Consider the following 12,966-nt stretch of genomic DNA (forward strand, 5'->3'; position numbering starts at 1 on the left):
CACCGGGACGGACAGACGGCCACCGGGATGGACAGACGATGGCCACCAGGGCAGACCAACGGCCACTGGGACAGACAGACGATGGCCACCGGGACGGAGAGACGATGGCCACTGGGGCAGACAGACGATGGCCACCGGGACAGACCGACGGCCACCGGGACGGACAGATGGCCACCAGGACAGACCGACAGCCACCGGGGCAGACAGACGACGGCCACCGGGACAGACCGACGGCCACCGGGACGGACAGATGGCCACCGGGACAGACCAACAGCCACCGGGACAGACCGACGGCCACCGGGACAGACAGACGATGGCCACCGGGACGGACAGACGATGGCCACCGGGACAGACCGACGGCCACCGGGGCAGACAGACGACGGCCACCGGGACAGACCGACGGCCACCGGGACGGACAGATGGCCACTGGGACAGACCGACAGCCACTGGGGCAGACAGACGATGGCCACCGGGACAGACCAACGGCCACCGGGACAGACAGACGATGGCCACCGGGGCAGACCAACGGCCACCGGGGCAGACAGACGACGGCCACCGGGACGGACAGATGGCCACCGGGACAGACCGACGGCCACCGGGACAGACAGATGATGGCCACCGGGACAGACCGACGGCCACCGGGACGGACAGACGACGGCCACCGGGACGGACAGACGGCCCCGACCGCCGTACCACATGACTTGGGCTCCTTCCTCGGAGACCTCGGCCTCCAGCACCACCCGGTCGCCCACGATGACCTGCTGGTCGTCCAGCCCCTTGCAGATGGTGACGGGGGGCTCTGGGGGGAGGGGGGTCAGCGGGGGGGGGGGGGGGGGGGGGGTGACGGGGACCCCCCCTCGCCCCTGGCCCCCGCTCACCCTTGACGAAGACCTCGGTGAAGCACTTCTCCTCGTTGACGCGGCACTCGTAGGCGGCGTCGTCGGCCAGGGAGCACTTGTTGATGGTGAGGATGCGCTTGAGCCCCACGTTCTCGAACACGTACCTGGGGCGGGGGGACACGGGGGGACACGGGGGGACACGGGGATGTGGGGGGACGGGGGGGACACGGGGGGACACAGGGGGACACGGGGACGGGGGGGATGGGGGGACACGGGGGGACACGGGGACGGGGGGGACACGGGGGGACACGGGGGGACACGGGGGGACAGGGGGGGACACGGGGGGACACAGGGGGACACGGGGGACACAGGGACAAGGGGACACGGGGGGACACGGGGACAGGGGGGGACAGGGGGACATGGGGATGTGGGGGGCGGGGGGGACACGGGGGGACACAGGGGGACACGGGGGACACAGGGACAAGGGGACACGGGGGGACACGGGGACAGGGGGGACGGGGGGACATGGGGATGTGGGGGGACGGGGGGACACACGGGGGGACACAGGGGGACACGGGGACGGGGGGATGGGGGGACACGGGGGGACACGGGGACAGGGGGGACACGGGGACAGGGGGACGGGGGGGACATGGGGGGACACGGGGATGTGGGGGGACGGGGGGGACACGGGGGGACACAGGGGGACACGGGGACAGGGGGGACATGGGGACAGGGGGACAGGGGGGACATGGGGGGACGGGGGGACACGGGGGGACACGGGGGGACACGGGGACGGGGGGAGATGGGGGGACACGGGGGGACACGGGGACGTGGGGGGACGGGGGGACATGGGGACACAGGGACGGGGGGACACGGGGGGACACAGGGACAAGGGGACACGGGGGGACACAGGGATAGGGGGACACGGGGACGCAGGGGGACGGGGGGACATGGGGACACGGGGACGGGGGGGACACGGGGGGACACGGGGGGACATGGGGACACGGGGGGACATGGGGATGGGGGGACACGGGGGGACATGGGGACACGGGGATGTGGGGGAATGGGGGGGACATGGGGACACGGGGGGACACGGGATGTGGGGGGACACGGGGGGACACGGGGACAAGGGGACATGGGGGGACACAGGGGGACACAGGGGGACACGGGGACGTGGGGGGATGAGGGGACACGGGGACAGGGGGACACGGGGGGACACGGGGAGGCGGGGAGACACGGGGGGACAGGGAGACACGGGGGGACATGGGGATGCAGGGGGACATGGGGACACGGGGGGACATGGGGGGACACAGAGATGTGGGGGGACATGAGGGGACAGAGGGGGGACAGAGGGGGACCCGGGGACATGGGGGGACGCGGGGATGCAGGGGGACAGGGGGGACATGGGGGGACGGGGGGGGACAGGGGGACGGGGGGGACACGGGGACGTGGGGGGACACGAGGGTGTGGGGGAGACGGGAGGACGGGGGCACAGCGTGAGGGCCATGGGGGGGGCCACCATGGGGGGGGGGGGACCATGGGGGGTCTCCTGCCTCCCCCAGCCCCCCAAAACCCCCATAACCCCCGCCAGCCCCCCCAACCCCCAAAGCCCCCCAGAGCCCCCATAACCCCCCCAAAGCCCCCCCAGCCCCCCAGAGCCCCCCATAACCCCCCCAAAGCCCCTGCCCAGCCCCCCATAACCTCCCCAAGCCCCCAAAGACCCCCCCAGCCCCCCCAAGCCCCCCCAGCCCCCCATAACCACCCAAAGCCCCCCCAGAGCCCCCCCAGACCCCCATAACCCCCCCATAACCCCCCCAGCCCCCCAAAGCCCCCCCCCCAGCCCCCCATAACCCCCCCAAAGCCCCTGCCCAGCCCCCCATAACCTCCCCAAAGACCCCCCATAACCCCCCCAGCCCCCCCCAGCCCCCCATAATCCCCCAAAGCCCCCCCAGCCCCCCCCAGCCCCCCATAACCCCCCCATAACCCCCCCAGCCCCCCAAAGCCCCCCCCCCCAGCCCCCCCAGCCCCCCATAACCCCCCCATAACCCCCCCATAACCCCCCCAGCCCCCCATAACCCCCCCAAAGCCCCTGCCCAGCCCCCCATAACCTCCCCAAAGACCCCCCCATAACCCCCCCATAACCCCCCCAGCCCCCTCCAGCCCCCCATAATCCCCCAAAGCCCCCCCCAGCCCCCCCAGCCCCCCATAACCCCCCCATAACCCCCCCAAAGCCCCCCCCAGCCCCCCAAAGCCCCCCCCCCCCCAGCCCCCCATAACCCCCCCAAAGCCCCCCCCCAGCCCCCCCAAGCCCCCCCAGCCCCCCATAACCCCCCCAAAGCCCCCCCCCAGCCCCCCATAACCCCCCCAGCCCCCCAAAGCCCCCCCCCCCAGCCCCCCATAACCCCCCCAAAGCCCCCCCCAGCCCCCCCCCAACCCCCCCAAAGCCCCCCCAGCCCCCCATAACCCCCCCAAAGCCCCCCAAAGCCCCCCCCCCAGCCCCCCCCCAACCCCCCCAAAGCCCCCCCCCAGCCCCCCCCAAGCCCCCCCCCTCACTTGGTGCTGGGCTTGAGCAGCTGCCCGTTCTTGTACCACTTGAGGGGGAGGTCGGGGTGGCTGAGCTCCACCACCAGCTTGATCTTCTCCCCCTTGTCCACCTGGTACGCGGGGTCCAGCTTGCGGATGAAGGCTGGGGGGGCGGGGGTCGGGGGGGGTCGGGGGGCCCCCCCCCCCCATCCCCACGGGACCCCCAGCCCCCCCCCCCCCCCCCGCGACCCCCGACTCCCCGCGGATCCGTAAGGAGCCTCCCCGCGCTGAGCTGCTCCGAGCCGGGGCCGCAGGGGGAACCCCCCCCCCCCCATTTCCAACCCCGTAGCACCCATGGGCCCCCTGCCCCACCCCCACAGCCCCCCACAGCCCCTCCCCCACCCCCCTGCCCTTCCCCACCCCCCACAGCCCCCCACAGCCCCACTCCCCAGTGCCCTTCCCCACCCCCCAGTCCCCCACATCCCCCCAAATCCCCCCTCCCCACCCCCGTAGCCCCCTTCCCCACCCCCCACTGCCCTTCCCCACCCCCAGAGACCCCCCAGGCCTCCCCTCCCCACCCCCCACTGCCCTCCCCCACCCCCCAGCCCCCCAAATCCCCCCTCCCCGCCCTCCCCCACCCCCCAAATCCCCCTCCCCACCCCCCACTGCCCTCCCCCACCCCCCAGATCCCCCTTCCCCACCCCCCAGCCCCCCAGCTCTCCCTAAATCCCCCCTCCCCAACCCCCCACTGCCCTCCCCCACCCCCATATCCCCCTCCCCACCCCCCAAACCTCCCCTCCCTACCCCCAGATCCCCCTTCCCCACCCCCCAGCCCCCCAGCTCCCCCTAAAACCTCCCTCCCCACCCCCCACTGCCCTCCCCCACCCCCCAGCCCCCCATATCCCCCCTCCCCACCCCCATATCCCCCCTTCCCCACCCCCCAGCCCCCCAAACCTCCCCTCCCCACCCCCATATCCCCCCTTCCCCACCCCCCAGCCCCCCAAACCTCCCCTCCCCACCCCCATATCCCCCCTTCCCCGCCCCCCAGCCCTCCATATCCCCCCTCCCCACCCCCATATCCCCCCTTCCCCACCCCCCAGCCCCCCAAACCTCCCCTCCCCACCCCCATATCCCCCCTTCCCCGCCCCCCAGCCCCCCATATCCCCCCTCCCCACCCCCATATCCCCCCTCCCCCACCCCCCAGCCCCCCAAACCTCCCCTCCCCACCCCCATATCCCTCTTCTTGGGCTCGCCCTTGATCTTCTTGAGGCGCTTGAGCATGCCGCGCAGGTCGGTGATGCCGTACTGGAAGGCGATGCGCTCGTACTCGCTCTTCTTCGTCACCCCCCAGCCCCCCAAACCTCCCCTCCCCACCCCCATATCCCCCCTTCGCCCCCCAAACCTCCCCTCCCCACCCCCATATCCCCCCTTCCCCACCCCCCAGCCCCCCAAACCTCCCCTCCCCACCCCCATATCCCCCCTTCCCCGCCCCCCAGCCCCCCATATCCCCCCTCCCCACCCCCATATCCCCCCTTCCCCACCCCCCAGCCCCCAAACCTCCCCTCCCCACCCCCATATCCCCCCTTCCCCACCCCCCAGCCCCCCAAACCTCCCCTCCCCACCCCCATATCCCCCCTTCCCCACCCCCCAGCCCCCCAAACCTCCCCTCCCCACCCCCATATCCCCCCTTCCCCACCCCCCAGCCCCCCAAACCTCCCCTCCCCACCCCCATATCCCCCCTTCCCCGCCCCCCAGCCCCCCAAACCTCCCCTCCCCACCCCCATATCCCCCTTCCCCACCCCCAGCCCCCCAAACCTCCCCTCCCCACCCCCATATCCCCCCTTCCCCACCCCCCAGCCCCCCATATCCCCCCTCCCCACCCCCATATCCCCCCTTCCCCACCCCCCAGCCCCCAAACCTCCCCTCCCCACCCCCATATCCCCCCTTCCCCGCCCCCCAGCCCCCCATATCCCCCCTCCCCACCCCCATATCCCCCCTTCCCCACCCCCCAGCCCCCCAAACCTCCCCTCCCCACCCCCATATCCCCCCTCCCCACCCCCCACTGCCCCCCCCCATATCCCCCCTCCCCCACCCCCCCCCATCCCCCACCTTCGCTCTTCTTGGGCTCGACCTTGATCTTCTTGAGGCGCTTGAGCATGCCGCGCAGGTCGGTGATGCCGTACTGGAAGGCGATGCGCTCGTACTCGCTCTTCTTCGTCACCCCCTTCAGCAGCTCCCAGATCTCGGGGGGGAAGGGGTCCTCCTCGTCCTTCTTCTTCTTCTTCTTCTCCTCCACCTGCACCTCCCTGCCGGCGCCGCCGCCTCGCACCAGCCTCGCACGCCCGCGCGCGCACGAGCCTCGCACGCCCCCGCCCGCGACCCTCGCGTGAGCCTCGCACGGCCCTCGGGTCCCCGCTGCCCCGCCTGGACCCCCCCGCGCTCCTCCTCATCCTCGCACGGCCTTGCACAAGCCTCGCACGGCCTTGCACGCCCCTCGCACGAGCCTTTCACGCCCCTCGCACAGCCTTACACAAGCCTTGCACGTCCCTTGGACGACCGTCGTGCCCACTGCCCCGCCTGGACCCCCCGCGCTCCTCCTCATCCTCGCACGGCCTTGCACAAGCCTCGCACACCCCTTGCACGATCCTCACACCCGCTGCCCCGCCTGGACCCCCCCGCGCTCCTCCTCATCCTCGCACGGCCTTGCACAAGCCTCACACGGCCTTGCACACCCTGCGCACGAGCCTCGCATGAGCCTCGCACAGCCCTCGGGTCCCCGCTGCCCCGCCTGGACCCCCCCGCGCTCCTCCTCATCCTCGCACGGCCTTGCACGCCCCTCACACGGCCTTGCACGCCCCTTGCACGGCCCTCGGGTCCCCGCGACCCTGCCTGGACCCCCCCGCGCTCCTCCTCATCCCCGCACGGCCTTGCACAAGCCTCGCACGCCCCTCGCACGGCCTTGCACGAGCCTTGCACGCCCCGCGCACGAGCCTCGCGTGAGCCTCGCACGGCCCTCGGGTCCCCGCTGCCCCGCCTGGACCCCCCCGCGCTCCTCCTCATCCTCGCACGGCCTTGCACAAGCATTGCACGGCCTTGCACGCCCCTCGCACGAGCCTTTCATGCCCCTCGCACAGCCTTACACAAGCCTTGCACGTCCCTTGGACGACCGTCGTGCCCACTGCCCCGCCTGGACCCCCCCCTCGCTCCTCCTCATCCTCGCACGGCCTTGCACAAGCCTCACACGGCCTTGCACGCCCCTTGCACGGCCCTCGGGTCCCCGCGACCCTGCCTGGACCCCCCCGTGCTCCTCCTCATCCCCGCACGGCCTTGCACAAGGCTTGCACGGCCTTGCACACCCCGCGCACGAGCCTCGCATGAGCCTCGCACAGCCCTCGGGTCCCCGCTGCCCCGCCTGGACCCCCCCGCACTCCTCCTCATCCTCGCACGGCCTTGCACAAGCCTCGCACACCCCTTGCACGATCCTCACACCCGCTGCCCTGCCTGGACCCCCCCTCGCTCCTCCTCATCCTCGCACGGCCTTGCACGCCCCTCACACGGCCTTGCACACCCTTTGCACGTCCCTCGGATGACCATCGTGCCCACTGCCCCGCCTGGACCCCCCCGCGCTCCTCCTCATCCTCGCACGGCCTTGCACAAGCCTCGCACGGCCTTGCACGCCCCTCGCACGAGCCTTTCACGCCCCTCGCACAGCCTTACACAAGCCTTGCACGTCCCTTGGACGACCGTCGTGCCCACTGCCCCGCCTGGACCCCCCCGCGCTCCTCCTCATCCTCGCACGGCCTTGCACAAGCCTTGCACGGCCTTGCACGCCCCTCGCACAGCCTTGCACACCCTTTGCACGTCCCTCGGATGACCGTCGTGCCCACTGCCCCGCCTGGACCCCCCCCCGCGCTCCTCCTCATCCTCGCACGGCCTTGCACAAGCCTCACACGCCCTCGCACGCCCCTGCACACCCCTTGCACGCCCTTGCACGAGCCTTGCATGCCCCTGCATGCCTTCGCACGCCCCTCGCACGCCCTCGCACGCCCCTTGCACGCCCTCGCATGCCCTCGCATGCCCTCGCACGCCCTCGCACGCCCCCCACCTCTTCTTGAGCAGCCCGCTGAAGTCCAGCTCGCCGGCCATGTCGCCCTTGGCCTCGCCCCTGCGGGGAGAGCGGGGGGGTTTTGGGGTGTGGGGAGGGGTTTGGGGTGCGGGGGGGGGTCCCGGGGGGTCCTTGGGGTGCAGGGGGTTTCGGGGGGGGCAGGGTGCATTGGGGGGTGGGGGTGGGGTCCTTGGGGTGCAGGAGGGGGTCTGGGGGGGCCCAGGGTGGGTTGGGGTGCAGGGGGGGTCCTAGAGGGTGCCTGGGGTGCAGGGGGGGACATGGGGGGTCCCCGGGGTGGGGGGTGGGTCCCGGGGGGGCCTCAGGGTGCAGGGGGGTTCTGGGGGTCCCCAGGGTAAGTTGGGGTGCGGGGGGTCCTTGGGGTGCAGGGGGGTCCTAGAGGGTCCCTGGAGTGCAGGGGGACCCCCAGGGTGCAGGGGGTCCCCGGGGGTCCCTGGGGTGCAGGGGGGTCTGGGGGTCCCCAGGGTGCGTTGGGGTGCAGGGGGGGTCCCCAGGGCACATTGGGGTGCAGGGGGGCAGAGGGGGCCCCAGCCTAGTGAGGGGTTTGGGGGGGGGGGGGTCCCCCAGTTTACACATGGGGTGGTGTTGGCGGGGCCCCAACCTGCGGTGGGGTTCGGGGGGTCCCCAAGCCACGGGGGGGTCCCCAGTCTGCGGTGGGGTTCGGGGGGTCCCCAAGCCACGGGGGGGGGTCCCCAGTCTGCGGTGGGGTTCGGGGGGTCCCCAAGCCACGGGGGGGGATCCCCAGTCTGCGGTGGGGTTCGGGGGGTCCCCAAGCCACGGGGGGGATCCCCAGTCTGCGGTGGGGTTCGGGGGGTCCCCAAGCCACGGGGGGGGATCCCCAGTCTGCGGTGGGGTTCGGGGGGTCCCCAAGCCATGGGGGGATCCCCAGTCTGCGGTGGGGTTCGGGGGGTCCCCAAGCCACGGGGGGATCCCCAGTCTGCGGTGGGGTTCGGGGGGTCCCCAAGCCACGGGGGGGGTCCCCAGTCTGCGGTGGGGTTCGGGGGGGTCCCCAAGCCGGGGGGGGTCCCCCATCCACGGGGGGGGGGGGGGGGTGTCCCCCACACTCACGTCCTCTTGAAGGCCTGCAGCACGTTTTCATTTTCACTGGGGTGGGGGGCTGCGGGGAGAGAGGGGACGTGAGGTGAGACACCCCACCCCCCCCCCCCTTGTCCCCAAATGTCCCCAAGGGCCCGGCCGGGGTCCCCTGGGGTCGGGGGGGGTTGGGGGTGCCGGGGGTCTCACCCTCGACGTCGATGTTGAAGGAGCAGCTGTCCTTCTTGTCCTTGGCGGTCACCTCGCAGCGGTAGTCCCCCCGGTCCCCGATGGCCACCTTGCTGATGAGCAGCTCGAAGGTGTAGACCTGGGGGGGGGGGGGGGGACACGGGGGGGACAGGGGGGACACGGGGGGATGGGGGGGACACGGGGGGACGCGGGGGGATGGGGACATGGGGGGCACGGGGACATGAGGGGACATGGGGGGAGAGGGGGACATGGGGGGGACACAGAGCAAGGGGGGACGGGGGGGACATGGGGATGGGGGGGACATGGGGACATGGGGGGACATGGGGGGACACAGGGGGGACATGGGGACACAGACATGGGGGGACAGAGGGACATGGGGGGACACGGGGACATGGGGGGACACAGGGGGGACATGGGGACACAGACATGGGGGGACAGAGGGACAGGAGGGGACAGGGGGACATGGAGGGGACATGGGGACATGAGGGGACATGGGGGGACAGAGGGACATGGGGGGACAGGGGGACATGGGGGGGACACAGAGCAGGGGGGGACAGGGGGGACATGGGGACGGGGGGGACATGGGGACACAGACATGGGGAGGACAGAGGGACATGGGGGGACACGGGGACATGGGGGGACATGGGGGGACACAGGGGGGACATGGGGACACAGACATGGGGGGACAGAGGGACAGGAGGGGACAGAGGGACATGGGGGGGACACGGGGACATGAGGGGGGACAGGGGGACATGGGGACACGGCGGGGGGGGACATGGAGGGGACACACAGACGGCCACAGTGAGGGACGCAGCAGAGACCCTTCCCGCTGCCTCCCAGTGCCCTCCCAGTATCTCCCAGTCTCCCCCAATGCCCCCCCAGTGCCACCTCAGCTTCTCCCAGAAGCAGCCCAGTCCCTCCCAGTGCCCCTCCAGTGCCTCCCAGTCCATTCCAGTACTTCCCAGCCCCTCACAACACTTCTCTAGCCCCTCCCAGTCCCTCCCAGTGTCCCCCAGTGCTTCCCAGTCCCTCCCAGTGCCCCTCCAGTGCTTCCCAGGCCCTCCCAGTGCCCCACAGTCCCCTCCCAGCCCCTCCCAGTGCCCCCAGTCCCTTCCCAGCCCCTCCCAGTGCCCTTCCAGTGCCTCCCAGGCCCCTCCCAGCCCCTCTCAGTGCCCTCCCAGTGCCCCCCAGTCCCCTCCCAGCCCCTCCCAGTGCCCCCAGTCCCTTCCCAGCCCCTCCCAGCGCCTCCCAGTGCCCCCCAGTCCCCTCCCAGCCCCTCCCAGTGCCCCTCCAGTGCTTCCCAGGCCTTCCCAGTGCCCCTCAGTCCCCTCCCAGCCCCTCCCAGTGCCCCCAGTCCCTTCCCAGCCCCTCCCAGTGCCCTCCCAGTGCCCCCCAGTCCCCTCCCAGTGCCCTCCCAGTGCCCCCCACCCCCCTCCCAGCCCCTCCCAGCCCCTCCCAGTGCCCCCCACTCCCCTCCCAGTGCCCTCCCAGTGCCTCCCAGTCCCCTCCCAGCCCCTCCCAGTGCCTCCCAGTGCCCCCACCTTGCTCTCCTTGTCGAAGGCCTCCTTGAACTGGAAGCGGGTGCCGCTCTTGATGCCCAGCTCCAGCCACTTCCCCTTGAACCACCTGATGGCGGGCTTGGCCGGGAGCCGGCCCCCGTCCACCCGCGCCACCGCCCTCACGTCCTTCCCTGCCGACCCACGGACGCCGCGTCACCCCGCACCCACCCCCCCACCCCCACCCCCACCCCCACCCCCCCAGCGCCCCACCCCCAACCCCCCCATCACCCCAACCCCCATCACCCAACCCCCCCCCCAGTGACCCCCAAATGCCACCAGGGACCCCCCAACCCCCCATCACCCCAACCCCCATCACCCAACCCCCCCCCCCCAGTGACCCCCAAATGCCACCAGGGACCCCCCAACCCCCCCCATCACCCCAACCCCCACCCCCAACCCCCCCCAGTGACCCCCAAATGCCACCAGGGACCCCCCAACCCCCCATCACCCCAACCCCCATCACCCAACCCCCCCAGTGACCCCCAAACCCCCTCAGTGACCCCCAAATGCCACCAGGGACCCCCCAACCCCCCCATCACCCCAACCCCCACCCCCAACCCCCCCAGTGACCCCCAAACCCCCCAGTGACCCCCAACTGCCACCAGGGACCCCCCAACCCCCATCACCCAACCCCCCCAGTGACCCCCAAATGCCACCAGTGACCCCCCAGGACCCCCCCAGCCCCCCAGAGACCCCCAAGGACACCTCCCCGCCCCCCAAGGACCCCCAGGCCCCCCCCCCCAGGCCTCCCCATCCCCCCAGGCCCCCCAAGACCCCCTCAGGACCCCCCAAACCCCCCGGACCCCCCCCAGGACCCCCCAGGACCCCCCAGGGACACCTCCCCCCCCCCCCCGGACCCCCCAGGCCCCCCCGCCCCCCCTCACCGCTGTCCACCAGGACGCTCTGGGGTTTGCTGAGGAAGAGCCCGTCGGGGTCGCGGGGTTCGGGGGGTGGATGTCGTCTGTGGGGGAGGGGGCGTCAGGGGGGCCCCGGAGGGGGCTGGGGGGAGGGGGCACCCGAATGGGGGGAGGGGCAGCACTCACCCAGGGCGTCATCCTGGGCGTCTGCGGAGAGATGGGGGGGTCAGGGGGGGAGGACCCCCCCCAGCGCCCCAAAATTGACACTTGCCCCTCCCCCTACACCTTGACCCCCCCCACGACCTCAAACCTGCCCCTCCCCCCCGCACCCCGCCCCCACCCAGACCCCAAACCTGCCCTTCCCCCACACCCTGACCCCCACGGACCCCAAACCTGCCCCTCCCCCCAAACCTTGACACCCCCCCGACCTCAAACCTGCCCCTCCCCCCCCAAACCTTGACACCCCCCGACCCCAAACCTGCCCCTCCCCCCGCAGACCCCAAACGTGCCCCTTCCCCCACAACCTGACCCCAAACCTGCCCCTCCCCCCGCACCCTGACCCCCCAACCTCAAACCTGCCCCTCCCCCCCAACCCTTGACCCCCCCGACCCCAAACCTGCCCCTCCCCCCCAACCCTTGACCCCCCCAACCTCAAACCTGCCCCTCCCCCGCACCCTGACCCCCCGACCCCAAACCTGCCCCTCCCCCCAAACCTTGACCCCCCAACCTCAAACCTGCCCCTCCCCCCAACCCTTGACCCCCCCAGCCCCCCGCCCCCCCCCCACCTTTGGGGGTCGCGGCCGCCGGCCCCTCCCCCGCTTCCTCCTCCCCTTTTTGCCCGGTTTCCTCCTTTTTCGCCTCCTTTTTCTCCTCTTTTTTCTCCTCTTTCTTCTCCTTTTTCACCTCCTTGGCAGCTGGGGGCGGGGGGGGGGTGAGACGCAATTGCCCCCCCCGGGGCAATTACCCCCCCAACTGCCCCCCTTGGGGCCTTCTACCCCCCCCAATTGCCCCCCTCCTACCCCCCATTGCCCCCCCTTCTGCCCCCCAATTGCCCCCCACGGCCCCCCCAAATTGCTCCCCCTTCTACCCCCCTATTGCCCCCCTTGGGGTCCTTCTACCCCCCAATTGCCCCCCCCCCGGGGGCCCTTGCCCCCCCAACTGCCCCCCCCCCCCCGGGTGGCGATGGCAGCCCCGAGGGGGGGGAGGGGACACACAGATGCCCCCCCCCCTCCCCCGCCCTATTTAAGGCCGGGATTTGACCCCGCCCCCCCCAAAATAGCGCGGCCCAGGGCACCGGGGGGGGGGGGGGGGGACACGGGGGGGACAGGGGCCACCCCCACCCCCCCGGCCCCCCGAACCCCGCCGGGGGGGGGGGGGGGGGGCACAAAGCCACCCAGTGTCACCCCCCGGTGCCCCCCCCCAAAGTGTCCCCCCCCCCAAATGTCCCCCCCCCAAAGTGCCACCCCCCCAAATTGCCCCCCCGGTGCCCCCCCAAAATGTCACCCCCCCCCCCAAGTGTCCCCCCCGGGCCGGGCTGATTTAGTGGCTGCCACCTGCGGGTGCCCTTTTGGGGCGGCTCATGTGTCACCGGGGGGGGCGGGGGGGGCTGGACACGTGTGACCCCCCCCCCCCCCGTGTCACCACCCCCCCCCCCCCGTGGTGACACTGCCCCCCCAACCCTGCCCCGTCAGCGCTGGCACAGGGGATCGCCCCCCCCCCCCCCCGGGGCAATTATGCCCCCCCCAGCTCCCCCCAGGGGCAATTGCCCCCCCAAGTGGCCCCCCAGGGGCAATAGCCCCCCAATCCTTCTGCCCCCCCAAGGT

At 72.6% G+C, this 12,966-nt stretch overlaps 1 protein-coding gene across 1 annotated transcript in view; it reads right to left on the reverse strand.

Annotated features, from left to right (window-relative positions):
• Positions 1-12,966, reverse strand: part of MYBPC2 (myosin binding protein C2) — a 41,417-nt gene that overhangs the window by 27,888 nt on the left and 563 nt on the right. The window contains exons 2-12 of the mRNA XM_087772945.1: positions 11,929-12,057; positions 11,326-11,350; positions 11,171-11,247; positions 10,269-10,417; positions 8,728-8,845; positions 8,554-8,602; positions 7,468-7,527; positions 5,472-5,668; positions 3,393-3,525; positions 879-1,003; positions 694-799 (exon numbers count right to left, since the gene is read on the reverse strand). Of these exons, the coding sequence (XP_087629071.1) occupies positions 694-799; positions 879-1,003; positions 3,393-3,525; positions 5,472-5,668; positions 7,468-7,527; positions 8,554-8,602; positions 8,728-8,845; positions 10,269-10,417; positions 11,171-11,247; positions 11,326-11,350; positions 11,929-12,057 (1,168 nt within the window). The remainder of the gene's footprint in view (positions 1-693; positions 800-878; positions 1,004-3,392; positions 3,526-5,471; positions 5,669-7,467; positions 7,528-8,553; positions 8,603-8,727; positions 8,846-10,268; positions 10,418-11,170; positions 11,248-11,325; positions 11,351-11,928; positions 12,058-12,966) is intronic.

The sequence above is a fragment of the Nipponia nippon genome, unplaced genomic scaffold, assembly GCF_047370975.1.
Source record: "Nipponia nippon isolate SJK-2023a ecotype South Korea unplaced genomic scaffold, ASM4737097v1 scaffold_38, whole genome shotgun sequence".
NCBI lineage: Eukaryota > Metazoa > Chordata > Aves > Pelecaniformes > Threskiornithidae > Nipponia > Nipponia nippon.